At 38.5% G+C, this 15,443-nt stretch overlaps 1 protein-coding gene across 7 annotated transcripts in view; it reads right to left on the bottom strand.

Annotated features, from left to right (window-relative positions):
• The window catches only part of KHDRBS2 (KH RNA binding domain containing, signal transduction associated 2), a 487,677-nt gene that overhangs the window by 268,758 nt on the left and 203,476 nt on the right, over positions 1–15,443 (bottom strand). For all 7 annotated transcript variants that reach the window (XR_014774012.1, XR_014774013.1, XR_014774014.1 and 4 more), the window contains one exon: positions 1,611–1,757. Coding sequence is in view for 1 of the 7 variants with exons in the window: in XM_084754861.1 (XP_084610987.1) it covers positions 1,611–1,757 (147 nt within the window). In the remaining 6 variants the exon portion in view is untranslated. The remainder of the gene's footprint in view (positions 1–1,610; positions 1,758–15,443) is intronic.

The following is a 15,443-nucleotide window of genomic DNA, read 5'->3' as shown; positions in this document are numbered from 1 at the left end:
GATTAAGGTTATATTTAGGAATATACATATATATATGCATACATACAACTAATGAAAAACATCATGAATTTAAAGTAAATTAGGGAAGAGTACATGGGAGGGGTTGAAGGGAGGAAAGTAAAGATAGAAATATTATAATTATTTCATAGTCTCAAATATATGTTACTCGTAACAAAAAAAATGACATATTACTGTGTCTAACACATTTTACCTCAGAAAATCTTCTATATGTCTCTCTACTATAATAGATTTTTAAAAATCAATTTCTATAGCAGTTTCTTGTTTTTAATCTCTTTTGCATGCATTATAATGTTTGAAATTCATTTAGTTGTAACTGAATAAATTATGATCATTTTATTTTAAAGATCCATAAACTGATGCTCTAGACATTTAAGTAACTCAGCTAAAACTATACAATGAGTCTGTGATCTAAGCAGACCTGGTCTCACTACACATACGTCTATCTGGTCTCTGCTTATTTATGATGCTTTACTCAGCCTAGCATCAAATATTTCTTTTGAAAGTAAAAGAAAGAATATAGGATCACCAATCTTAAGAATCAAATCTATTTAGGAAGGTCTCCAGATGAGAATCAAAAAGTAACTGTGCACATGTGGTTAAGACGTACATAACTTAGTCTGTAATTATGTCTTGACAAAGATTAATGTTTGAATTGGGCATTTAGCTAGAAAATGTGGCTCAATTGTAATGTTTTTACCATGAGGAAATTCTCTGATTTTTTTTTCCTTTCCAATGTTCAATACTCCTCTTTTGTTGAGTACACTAATACCAGTGTGTTCATTTACAGATTAATCTCTGCCTTACATTCTCTGGGCTGAGGATTTACCCAAGATCAACTTGGGACCTTTACTTAGCATTGTCTCAGTATCTCAGGCCTAAGACTCATGACAGGATTCCTACTGAAGGACCTTTTTCTAGAATGCTCCATTGCCAGTCTTAAGACTTCATGCATTTGCCTTCTTCTATTTCTTAGGAAATTACTCTATTCAATGTATAGTTGAGTTTGCCATCTTAAAAATGAGTGTCTCTATTATCCTCCCATTGCACATTGAGTTTATATGTCTAACATTTTAAGTCAATGTTAATCTGCCTTTATTAATATTATCTTATACATATCTGTATAAGCCAGGAGCTGACATACTGTCACATAAAAGCATTTATTTTAAAATACTGTCATTGCTTTACTATAAATAGCACATAGTCAATATCATCCTTTTTAAACTATACTTTTTGTACTAATTATGAATTATCAAAATGCATGTCAGAGGCTTAAAACAGGTAAAGGTGATGTAAATAAAGTATTATTGGTGGTATGTTTTTTATTATTCTTTCTGGCAGTGGACTGACATTTACTGGTGTAATGTCTGGTGAGGCTGGTGAGGAATACCTTTGCCAGACGAGGAGAAAGAGCCAACAGCCAGGTCTTCTAATAAATGCCTTGTGTGCCCTATTTCTCCAAGCTTTGTATCAAATCTACACATGCATCACTAATGGGAAAAACGCATTTTCCTTCAAAACTCAATGATCAAAGGCACAATTTAAAAATCAAAATTGATAAGAGACTGGATGTAAAATCAAAAGTCACTTACAGGAACAAGGAATTTTTTAATCTCTTCCAAGGCATGACTCATCCGTGAATAAGCTTCCCCGGGTGGAGCAAACACTTCAATTAATACATGCAGTTCGTCACTCAGGTGGGCATACTTGGCCTCCCCGCTCTTCCTCAGCTCTTCTTCCTGTGAGGAGGTTATATTTAGAAATATGTATCCACTCATTTTGCATTGATTTAACATTTCCTGAGAATATGACAAAGGGGCCACAATCTAAGCAGCTCTTCCAAAAGTAGAGAGAGACTCTCTGAGACAGAAAAATCTGCTGCAAGCCTGTTAACAATTTTCAAATCATTCTTCAATGTTGGATTAAAAAAAAAAAACCACCATAGTTAACACCCACGACAGATTTTAATTGGCTAAATGAAATGTTCACTCTGTGAGGGGAAGACAGTGAAATGCTGTTAATTCTTGCACATATATCGCTAAGTTTTTGAAGGACAGGGTTCTTTTGTGTTTGTTGTAAAGTACTTTTCAAATAATAGGTAGATTACCATTGAGTTCTGCAAAAAAAAATTCAGACCTTTAATATTTGTAGCTGGTTATATAAAATAATGGTAGGAAATAAGGGCTCATCTTTCAGCCAATTCCTCCATGACAAAATTATCACAGAGAAAAAGAAAAACAAAAATCAAAACAAAACAAAACAAAAAACACAACCCCCCAAAACAAGCCAAAAAATAAAAAACCATAATCTAAGAATTTCAAATGAAACAAACTTTGCTTAAGAAATACAAGGGGCTAGAAAACACTTTTAAAAACACCCACACCAATAGTCATCAGGGAAACAAAAGTTAGAACTACTGTAAAATGCCATCTCACCCTAGTCAGAATGGTCATCATTGTGAATACAAATGACAAAATTGCATGTGTGGATATGACAAAGTGGGGCATCTTACGCTGTAGGTAGGACTGAAAACTAGTGTGGCCATTTTGGAAAACAGCCTGGAAGTTTCTCAAAAGCTAGAATTGTCATGTGACCCTATATGGCACGGTAGATACCTGAAGGACTTTATATCATTACAAAGATGCTCGCACATTCCTGTTTAGTGCTGCTCTTTTCACACTAGCTAGAAAATGTATTTAACCTAGTTGTTCACAGATAAAGGATCACTAAAATATGCTACATATATGCAATGCAATATTACTCAGTTGTATATAGAAAACCAAAATAGCCACATTTTGAAGCAAATGGATAGAACAGGAAAAGATTCTAACGTGTGAGGCCCAGAAGGACAGACGCCACAGGTTCTCTATCTGGCTCGCATATGTGAATCCTAACTGCAAATCCTTTGTTTTGCATGTTTAACTTGCAACACAAGCAAAAGTTAGCAAACTTTAAGGAAGAAGAAAAACTATTGGCAAGAGGCATATGTGAACAGAAGAAGATAGTAGATCAGAGATAAAGAAAAACTGAATCAGTGAATATTAGGGGAGTGAAACGGCTTAAGCAGGGAGAAATATAGCACTATGGGGGAGCCAAGAGGTAGGGAGAATACATGTAATAAAGAAGGGGGGATACTTGCAATTAAACGAAAATGTCGGGGTTGGGGCTGGAACAAGAAAGAAGTCCTTTTTTTATATACTAAGGATGTATAAAAAAGTTTTTTTAAAAAAAAACACACAAGTTAATAAAGTAATTCCAAAATATGACTTACAAAATAAATTTAGTGGCTGGAGAGATGGTTCAGTGGTTAATAGGACATACATAAATTTTAAAAATTTTTATACGAGTTCAGATGTACCCTGTTTAGATGAACAATACAGTTCCAGGAATGCATGGATAGTTTTTTTTATAAGATTTATTTTTCTTTTATGTGTATGAATATTTTGTCTAAATATATTTATGTGCACCAAGCCCTCCATGCCTGTTGCCCACGGAGGTGAGTAAAGGGGGTAACTGATCCCCTGGAACTAGAGACCTGATGGTTGTGAGCCACTGTGTGAGTGCTGGATGCTGAACTCAGGTTCACTATAAGAGAAGAAAGTGCTCTGAACCACTGAGCCATCTCCCCAGCCCTAGGACATGAGCTAGTCATCAACAATAGCAATAGAAGGCATGGGATGCTTTCAGATGGTCATCGCAGGAAGTAGAATGTGTTCCTCCTTATTTTATTATAGATGCTGCTGCTGGCATTATCTCCTTTTCGTTTCTACACTAGAGTAGAATTCACCATCATTATAAACATGAGATAACACTTGGGAATAACGAAGAATATGCTTATACACGTGGAAAAATGTTAAAGATTCTGGAAAGATGGCTCAGTGCTTAATAGCACTTGTTGCTCTGGCAGAGGCCAGAAACTGGGTTCCCAGAGCTGGGTTCCCAGAATCCATATTGGGCAGCTAACATTCACCTGTCCCACCAGCTCTTCTGTTCTTACACAACACACACACACACACACACACACACACACACACACACACACACACACACACACATACTCAATCACCAAGAGTAAAGCTAAAATTAAAACTGCATCCATGATGCCTCTTTGCCTCTTTGCTGGCTTAGCTAGCTTTCTTCTCTCTTATATGGCTTATGACATAGTGTTCGGAATGGTGCCACCCACAGTGGACTGGACAATCAAGACAACCTCACAGATATGCCCACAGCCTTAGCTGACATAATTCCTCAGTTGAGATTCTTCACTGTAGCAAGTTGACATTTCAATTATGTTGTATTTGAGCCCTTTTTTAAAAAAAATATGTCGTATTTGAGCCTAGATATTTAATTGTGTGATCTTTAACATTTCATCCTGGAAACAAGACAACCTAAGTTGTCTTCTCTTCTCGCCCCACACACAAATAATAGAACAGCTTATGAAAGAGTAAGTCAGCTGTAGATTGTCATGCAGAGAGGACACTTGGTAATGCAGATAAGTTTCATGCATAAGTCCCTGTCATATTTTTAATATCAGAGAAGTAAAACCTTTTCCAACTTTTGAAGGTAGAAGGTAGCAAATCACGTGGTTATGGTTTTGTTTTAAGTGTTTGGATTCTGGAATTTTTTTTTTTTTTTTACTAAAAAGCCACATTTTTAGGTCAACTGTGTGTTTTTACCATTTAATTCATTTGAGAGGATATTATCTCTGAAGTTACCAATAAAATGTTGCTTTGATGAAAGGGAGAATGTGTGAGTTAGGTTATCAGGTTAATTAATGAATAACATATTAAATAATTATATTCTTGGATGATATTTAAACTCAAAAATTAAAATATTTTGGAAATATGAGGAAAATTATTATAATTTTGTGTCTTAGATTCTTCAGCATGAAACAGTAAAATGCCATAGGATGGGTAACTCACACATCAGATTACTGAACATGTGCGCAGGGTGATCTGCCATGCCCACAGACAGCCATGCTCTGTATTTTGAAGTGACACAAGAGGGCTCTGGCTTCTTCTTTTTCTAATAAGGACCTTGATGACAGCATAAAAGGTTTAATCTTATGCACCCTTTTAATGTCCTATAACCTTAACCAACCATACTAGGAATCTATGTTTTCAGTTCAGGAAAGGACACACATACACATTTCACTCATTGTACTAAATTCACTTTCCTAAGCTGTAAAATTTGAATAATTTCTAAGGCTGCCATTCACGGTATGTTAGGACGTGGCCATATTATATAGAAAAAAGAAATAGTATGACAGCTAACCAATCTAGACTGCTTTAGGATAACCAGGGTTAATAACCCCAAGTTTTCCATGTGTTAGCATATAAGTTTGACAAATTTTGATTCACTATTTGGGGTGTTTGCCCACAAAATGCAGAAAGTGGTAATAAGAATCACATATCAATCAGAAATCACAGATCACCATTGCTAAATGTTTTCATCATGTACATCTTATGTTCAAAACAATATACAAAATCACATATGAACAAAGGAGTTCATATCTTCTAAGATGCATATAAATTTCCCACAGTAGCTTTTCTAGTGATACAAACAAACTAAATAATAGAAAAGTTGAAAATGCATTATGTACAGTATATGAAGTTTTATACTTTGGTTTTTACTTTAGCAATCATTATTGCCATATTTTATCCTAAGAGTTATAAATTACTAAAGTGCTTCTGCAGGCTTTTCTTCTTAATGCCCAAGGGATCTTTCTTCCAACATAAATCCTCTTTAGAAATAAATAAGACTATTGTCTGCAGGACTTTCACCATCAAGAAGTTCAAATAAATATACATTTATTATTCATATTGTGGCCAGAATGGGATTTGTCTAAATCCCCAGTTTAAAAGCATTTTAAATAGGCATATGTAGAAAAATCTAAAGCAGTACAAATAAGTACTACAAATTATATACACACAAAATAGATACCCATAAGTATAAAACAGAGAAGCAATGGCTGTTTCAGCCATGGTTGATTGTATTTCCAAATACCTGGGCTCTTAGTGGTAAGAGTTCTCCTCAGCTAAGGCTTTTCATGCTCCAAGGAAATCTCTATGAAGGGAATATTTTCATGGTTATACATGTAGAAGAAAATTCCCTCCCTGCCCAACACTCCCAGAATAATGACTCATGAGACCCATTAAATATTATACAAATTCATAGGCCACATATCTAGGCTCTTCTTTGACTAGCTCATAACTTAAAATAAACACATAATTCTATTCTAAGTTCTGTCACATGGCAGGTTACCTGTGTTCAGGCACCATGTGTCCATCTTCTGCACATTTTTCTGGCTGAATATCCAATGCCTGGCTCTATCCCAGAATCCCTGTGGTTCCTTCACTTTGCTTCAGACAGAATGATGTCAAATGGGCAAAACTTAAATGTGGGGAAGTCAACTTCCAGCTTTGCCAACACAAGGTAAACAGGTCCTTCATCGTTCTTGCTTCACAAATAAGTCTGTCAAATACTCTGGGCCAGAAGGCTGGAGATTGATTCTTCAATGTTATAGAGAAAATTTGGGGACTGTACAGGCAGTTAGCTGTCTGTTAATTATTAATTTTGGAAGCTGCTTTCTTGCACTTCGTATGTAGTTAGGTAACATTTATTTCCTTCTCAAGTCCCTAATGGTGTTGAAGACTAGATAGTTACAGTCTTACAATTAAGCTTAGTTGTTTAGGAGCTAAGAAGATATTTTTAGGTTGGTAATGCAAGTAAATAATGTATGTACAAAACTTTGAAATCACCAAGACATGATAGATAATAGAATACTTTCTCCAATGTCGTCAAGTACATATAGGCTGTATAGGTAAATGCAAATCTAGCTTAATAGTTTTCATAATTGTTATTGTATATTAGTTTATTATTGAAAGAAAAAGAGCATTTTATTGTACTAGAAAGGGGAATTGTAGAAGAAATCTCTTGTGTATTGTATGGATGCAACACCTGACAATTAAAAAACCTATAGCTAAGGCAGGAAAGAGGAGGTGGATTTTGGGATAGAGCCAGACATGGGAGATTCAGCCAGCAAGGTGTGAGGAAGATGGAAGCCAGCCACATGGCAGAGCCTTAACATAGAACAATGGGTTATTTTAAGTTAGGAGTTAGTCAGAGAAAAGCCTTGCTATATGGTCTATGCATTTGTATAATATTTAATGAGTCCCATGAGCTGGTATTCCAGAAGCTTGGGGCAGGGAGCATAACCTCCTTCTACATATATAATCTCCTACACTCCCAATAGGTTTTCAAAATATATGGTTGGAGAAGATGTTGAAGAGAGCCACAGCTGTCAGTCTTAGGGGTTCTATATGTGTGATGAAACATCATCAACAAAACACAATTTGGAGAGGAAAGGGTTTATTCAGATTGCGCTTCCACATTGCAGTTTATAACCAATGGAAGTCAAGACAGGAACTTAAAACGAGCAGAAACCTGGAGGTAGAAGCTGATGCAAAGATCATGGAGGGGTGCTGTTTACTGCTTTGATTCCCTTGGCTAGTTCAACTTGCTTTCTTATGGAGTTAATGCCCATCACCCTAAGGATGGCACCACCCAAAATGGGCTGGGCCCTCCCCCATCAATCCCTAATTAAGAAAATGTCTTTATATCTGGACACTAGCCCAAGGGGCATGTCCCATGAATGTCTTCACCTATCATGAAACTGGGACAGAGGGGAGAACATCCTATTGGGACTCTAGGTGAGAGAAGCATGGGAGACTGGGGAAATAGAAGGGTCCAGAGAAGAGTAAGGGGAAAATGGCAGGGAGGGAGGAATGGGAGGATACAAGGGATGGGATAACTATTGAGATGTAATACGAATGAATTAATAATAATTTAAAAAAGAAAATGCCTTATAGGCCTGCTTAAAGCCCAGTCTTATGAAGAGATTTTATTAAATGATGTTCCCTCCTCTCAGATGATTCCAGCTTGTGTAAAGTTGACATAAAACTCTTCATCACATTGACCTAAGTAACTATGTCTTGAAACCTTGATCATATGGTAAGATGTTTTCTGTCTTAACTACTCCTCTTGAGGAATTGTGGAGAGGAGGAATAGCAGTAAGACCAGTACATTTTTATGAAAAAGGACTTAAAGAGTACCTCCACCTAATGGAGAATCTGCAAGCCTGACTCTACCCAAGCCAGGGCAGTAATTCTTGTGGAGTTGTTGCACCTGAGGCAGAAGCAAACTCAGCAGAACCAATTTGGTTCCCTTAAGGCACTCAAAGAAAGAATAAGCAGGCTACTAAGATGAGACTTGATAGCCTATGACCACATCGTGGGGGAGGAGGTCCCCCTTGGTCATAGACCTAGAGGAGGAGAATAGGGTGAAAGCGGGAGGGAGGGAGGGAGGACTGGGAGGATATAAGTGAGGGGATAACAATTGAGTTGTATCTGAATAAATTAATAAAATTTAAAAAACAGAAAGGACAGTGATAACAACCTCAGTAATGACTTACTGGGGCCTAACTTGAAGAACCAGGACTGAGACTATGATCAACTAAATCACACCTTGACGGGGAATACTTAATATTCACACCATATGCCTCCTGATGCTATTACTCCTCTACTTTAATCCAAAGCTCATATCAGTACACAAGAGTCAAACTTTCAGTCACTAGACCCTCCATATGCTCTGCTTGGCATTACTGAACTGATTTACACTTCATCTTTACAATGCACTGATTACATCTAACCCTTGTGCTTTTTACCATTACGTGCTCCTGTTTGGCTTATCAGGATGGTTGGGGAAGTCTTTATTATGGGGACTCTTGAAGCTAGATGGTGCCAAGGCTATAATCAGTAGAACCAAGGATGGCACTGAAAAAACAATCCAGGATTTTGACATGGATAAATCAATGTTGCAATGCTGAAGTTTGAGATTGCAACCTTCCTAGATGGTAATGATCCTGATTGGGAAATATCAAATCATATACTGTAGGTTACAGTAAGAGTACTCACGTTTCCCAAAGCATAAAGTATTGCGTTTCAAAATCATGTCCTGATAAAAATAAAATGGCCCTGTTAGTTCCTCAAGGAAAGCAAGGGGAAAATCTTGACTCAAGGGCATCTACTGGACAGTTCTTGGACAGTTTGTTAGCCCTCCTCAAGAGTCAGACTTCAGTTGATATAGCGTATCTGAAAGACAAATACTAAGACTATTCATGGATATTTTGGGGAAACAAGTAATTCTAAGGGCAATATTATTTACTTTTACCATTGCTATGTCAAAAGCAACTCAAGAAAGGCTGGGTTTGTTCTGTCTCACAGCTTGAAGGGCAATCCATCAGTGCAGAATACACGGAATCAGGGATGAGGCAGCTGGTCACATTGCATCCCCAGCAGAAGGAGGAGAGTGAGGAGCAGTGGCAAAGTCCTGCTGTTTTAACTCACACTAGTCCTTCCAGAACCCAAACCCATGCAACTGTGCTATCCACATTTAGGGGGCACCTTCCCCTGTCAAGCAACCCAATGTAGAAACTCCCTCAAAGAAATGTGTCTTTAGACATTTCTAGAGCCAAGCAAATTAACCTCACAGGGACACGATCATTCAGAAGAGCCTCTATAATCTGTTTCAGTTCCTGCCAGAGCATCAGCCGTCAGAAGAGGCAAATCAAGCCAAATGTCTGCAAATAATCCAACTAGACAATTGTCAGCTGAGTTACAGGAGAAAGACACCAATAATTTGAATTAAAAAAAAAAGTTTCTAGAAGCAGAAGGGGAGAGAAAATGCAGTTAAAAAAAAAAGAAAAAAGAAAAGAAAGAAAGAAAGAAAGAAAGAAAATGATACAGTCCCTGCTGTCTCCATACTTCTGGCTTAGACCTGGTGGTTAACTCCTGTGCCCACAATCCTTGAAGAGATCTCCACACTCTAGGCCTAGCTCCAAATGCACAGCTTGGAGCTGCCTGACCCACCCTCTCCTAGCACCTGCATCCCATTTCCATGGTGAGCTCCCTCCCCCAGGAACTAGCCCTCTCCTGCCATCTCTACACTCCACTCCCAGGCCTAGTTCTGGTCACTCAGCTCTTGCATCCATTGCCCCCCGTGAAAGATTTCTACAAAGCAAACTTTAAATCTCAGAAGAGAAGGGAGGAAGACATTAGAAGTTAGAAAGCTCTCCCATGCTCATGAAACCGTGGAAGTAACATTCGGAAAATGACTATCCTACTATCCTAAGAAAAGCCATTTAGAGTTAATATAATCCCAATACAAATCCCTGTGACCGCCTTCACGCAAACAGAAAAGTACATCCTAAAGTTCATATTAAACTGCAAAAGGTACTCTTAGTTAAGAAAATTGTGTGTGTGTGTGGGTGGGGGAAGAAAATAAATTTGGGAGGGAGAAAGAAAGAAAGAAAGGAAGGAAGAAAAAAGGAAGGAAGGAAGGAGAGAAGGAAGAAAAAAAGACTGAAATGATTATTACTGAAAAAGATTGAAAGAATGATTATGCCAGATTTCAAACTATATCACAGAACTCTAATAATAACAATAGATAGTACTACCACTAGAAAAGATAAGATGATTAATAGATAGAACAAAACAGATACTCCAACATGGGCACATGTAACTACAGTCGTGTGCATACTGATATTTGACAAAGATGCCCAAAATATGCACTGGAGAAAATACAAAATCTTCGACAAATAGTGCTATGAAAATCGGATGTTCACATGGAGAAAACTTAAGCCAGAACTATGTTCATCACCCTGCACAAAAATCAACTCCAAATGGGTCAAAGGCCTCAATGTGAAACCAGAAGCATTAAAACTTCTAGAAGAAAACATAGGTAGTACCGTACAAGATATAGGTGTGGGAAATGACTTTCTGAATAGGACTCCATTTCCTCAGTAATTAAGGCCAATAAGTGTTCCCTGGAAAAGGAAAAAACTGAGTGGAGCAGAAACACAAAGAGTGGGAGAGAATCTTTGCCAGCTATGCATCCGACAGATGATTAATATCCAACATATATACATAATTTTGAAAATGTCAGGAAAACAAATGACCCAATTAAAAAGTGGGCTGTGTATCAGAAGAATTATTCTCGAAAGAAGAAATAAAAACGGCTAAGGAATACTCTTTAAGTGTTCACTCGTGCTCAGCAGTCGAGAACATCTGTTGCTCTTTCTGAGAGCTTGCGTCTGGCTTCTAGCAGCCACATAAGGCAGGTGACAACCTCTGATAATTCCTGCTCCATGGGAGCCAGCACCCTCTTCTGCACTCCATGGGCTCCTGCATGCATGTGCTGCACAAAAATTCATGCAGGTCCACAAGCAAACACATAAAGAAAAGTAAATATTTTTAAACAAATGGTTTAACATCTTTAGTAATTAGGGAAATGCTAAAAATACTTTGAGATTTCATCTTGCCCCAGTAAATGGTCATAATCAGGAAAACATCTAACAATACATGCTAGAAGAGGATATGGGGAAAGCAAACCATATTCATTGTTGGTAAGATTTTAAGGTAGAAGGAGTTAAGCTGATATCACCCAGCAGATTAAATTAAAATGATGGCTGAAATCATACAGGAATTCAAAAAAAATTTAAATGTGAATAAGAGAGGTAGAAGACAGCAGTTCTGACTACCTGTGGGATTTCCAATACTAATGGATATACCTACAACACACTTCCTATTAGAGGCTCAGGGAGCATCACGGAAGAGGGCCAGAAAGGCTGCAAATGGCAGAGAGCCAGGCTGTCTGCTGTGAAGGAATGTGTTCTCTCTAGGACAGGAAAGCTGCCTTCAGGAGATCTGGAAATTATGGTTGCCTAAACAAGACATGCACAATGACAGCACCTATTGGCGTGCAAATGTGTGTAGAGGACATTTCACAAGGCCCTCCTCTAAAGGGAAGAGTCACAGCAATTGAGGGTGCCTAGAGAAGGGGGATCTAGCTCTCCAGGCACAACAAGCTCCCTGATAGGTTATCCAATTCCAAGTAGTGGGCCCTAAAAATATCCACAAAGAACTCGACCAAACAGACTCAGCAGACTGTATTTAAATGTACATATGTAATTACATTCACACACATGTGAATATATGTAAAAATAAATTTAAATGAAGTAATGAATTTGAGAGGAATTAGGGGAATTCAGTAGTAATGTGGAAGAGGAATGGGTATAAATGATGCAATGCACTTATTCATATATGAAATTCTCAAATAAATGAAATAAAAATGTGAATCTTATCACAGTGCTTTTTCTGGGGGAATGCAAGCTGCTACCATTGAGGTAGCATAGTCAGAAAACAATGACTAAAATTAGGCAGACTTGTAAGAAAATTAAGTGTGAGGGAAACTTTGTAAATAAAATGAAAGCACAAACAAGAAATGTGGAGGCAGATCCATGAATGCTAATATCTAAGTAGTAGGCTTTCTACAGTGACAGCAGATCATAGGAGAATAAGAACAACTTCAAGGTTAAATTTTCAAATTTTCATTTCATTCTGTCAATGGTTAAAGGGAAGGGTGGGAAAATACACTATGGACTCTCAATGAAATCTCTGCAGTAATTTTACTTTTCCCTCATTTTTTATTTGAGGTAGGTTCTGGCTATGTAATCTCAGCTGGTCTGGATCCCACCTTGTAGTCCAGGCTGGTCTTTCATCCATGATCATCTTATCTTAGCCTCCAGGAATATTAGTGTTTATACAAATGTGCCACGGTGCCTGGCTTAAAACCTCTGAGTAAATGAAGTCAAACAAAATTTCATAGAAAAAAATTTAAAACATTCCTGCAGGGGGAACAATCTAAATGGCATAGTATTTTTAAATTAAGTCTAACTTCAAGGAAAGACAACAAAAACACCTACAAGATTAGATGGAAAATTTTATTTACTATACAAAAAATGCCACCCTGCACTTGATACTTATTCTTAGTTAAGACTTTTTTTTATGTGCAGAATGTTTGGCTTGCATGTATGTCTGTGGGCCAGGTGTGTGACTTAACCTACAGAGAACAGAAGAGGGAGCTGCATCTCCGGAAACTGGAGGTCCAGAAGGTTGGTGAGCCAATAGGTGGATGCTGAAAATCACATCCAGGTACTCCAGACCACTGACCAGTCTCTCTAGCCCCTAGGGTCAATTTATTTTTGTAACTGATATATATGTACATATGCATATATATACATATATACATACACATATATATATATACACACACACGTGTGTGTGTGTGTGTGTGTGTGTGTGTGTGTGTGTGTGTGTACATCAATCTCAAGGCATAGGTGCACCAGGGAGTTTGTGTAAGAGGTAACCGGACAACTTTTGGGATGTAGGTCTTTCCTTCCACTGTAAACAGAATCTGTGGCCATAAGCAAAATAAATGCTGCTTACCAAGAACAAGGGTAAATTTGGAAAGTACTGCTGACTCTTAAAGGCTCTGAGTTTGTTTTCCATTCCAAGAAGAGATATCCTTAAGGAAGAAAAGACTCAAGGAAGTCTGAGACTGGCATTTTGTAAACTGGAAAATGTCCCAGAAAGGTATTCTGAAAAGAAGGCTATGAACCAATTAAGTGGCTATAGCTAGCCAGCTGGCAGGGAGCTCTCAGCAAAGCGTCTGTAACTTGATAGGCACAGCAAGAGCCTCTCCTTATCTTGATGCTGACAGGGCAAGTCATCACTGCCAACCAACAAGGCGAAAGCAAATACCGAGTCACAGATGGACGGAGCAACAGCCAGTCCCTGATTCTCAAAGACGTTATTGAGGCAGGATGTCAATTTTGGAAAGGAAAAAACAAAACAAAACAAAACATTTTCTGCAAACAGACATTTGTGCAGGAGACAGAAGTTGGTTACAAAATGAGATGTGACCCTCTGTGCGCTAAAGTGCGTGACTAAGATAAAGAGGGGAAAGCTACAACACAACCTAACAGTTTGACGAGTTGTTCAGTTGTTCCCCACACAGGGAAGGCAACGGCTGCAGACAGATCAATTTGGCTCTCGGCAATGCAATATGGAGCGTCGCACTTTGATCAAATGCATTATGCTGTTTATCAGACAACCAGACTGCGAGGCAAACACCATTAGGACTTAGAAAGTGGCTAACCACTAGTCAGTGGTTATGTCCCTGGCATCGCTGTGAAAGAGCATGCACATCGCAGCATGGACTCGAGGTCAGTGAGTGACAGGAACGGGAGAGCATATACTATCACTCTAGCTTATATCAATTCCTACATAAAGCCCCCGCTGATACCTCATTTACCTAAAGTTCAACAACTTGAACATGGAATTCACCTCTTTATCATCTGAAATTGGCTTAACCAGTTTTATCATGTCCTCCCTTTCTGCAGACACCATTTTCAACTGCAAGACAATTCTCATCTATCTCTGATGTAATTATCCTTTCTCAAGATCTGATTGGCCTTTGATCTCACAAGGTTCAGAACAAATCTATTCACCTGGGCTCCTGAGAGACCCAGTGATGCTGAAACCATTGCTCCTCTGAGTCGTAAGTAGACCATCTCCTAAAATGATAGTACACCATAAATGTTTGGTAATGTCTTCACAGTGTCAGTTATTGAGGAGGAAGGGACTCTGCACTCAGAGCTAGGGAATCAAGCACTAGGGAAGGAACCCATGAGGGGTGTTGGGAGGTGCTGTATCTGACAGCCTGCCACTGGGATAGATTGGATTGTCTCAGCTGTCAGAGAAGCAGGAGCCTGGAAGGAAATGTGAAAACCACAGTTGGACAGACACTGACAATGAAGAGGCCTGAGCTCCACTGGGATGCAGCCTAAAAGTACCCTAAAAATGAGATGCCTCAGCAGCAGCCAGGCAGCTCTGGACGGAAACCACAGTAGCAGTTCCAGAAGAGGGAGGTGATTGGGTCCGAATGTCCCACAGCAACTGGAAACCAACTGAAGCTCCCGATGGCCCTTTGACAGCTAAGTGCCTGCATCCCTACCTAACTCAAGGATCTGTTTGGAAACATTCTTATGTGGCTCAGCTATCTTCCCCTCTGGGTCCAGGCCTAACAGATCACAGCTGATTGGTCCCTTTTTATTCTTCATTCACTCAGTCATAGTCCAGCTGTCTCTTTCTAAGAAAGGGTGCACACACTGGACAGTAAGACCCATGGGGTTCATCCGGAGGAGGAAAGAAAGGAATACTGTCTTCAAGACTCACCAGAGACAGACTCCTCTGGGTGCTTCCTAAGCCTCAACCATCTGGATCATTCAGGGAACTTGGTGTCAAGGTATTTTATCACATCAACAGAAAAGTAACTAATATGGGAGGTATTGCAAAGGGAAAATTGGAATTTGATACGGCCATATTTCATTATATATATATGAATTCCTCAAAAATTATAATATAAAATAAGAAAATGACGTTGACCTTTAAAACACCGTCTTAATTACATGAACTTTCCATTTCTGTCATGACCCCTCCTTTAACAAAAGCACCTGGATTATT

The sequence above is a fragment of the Acomys minous genome (genome assembly GCF_964271855.1).
Source record: "Acomys minous genome assembly, chromosome: 13".
Lineage (NCBI taxonomy): Eukaryota > Metazoa > Chordata > Mammalia > Rodentia > Muridae > Acomys > Acomys minous.
The sequence above is the reverse complement of the archived record's forward strand: the minus strand, read 5'-3'. Positions and strand labels throughout refer to the sequence as shown.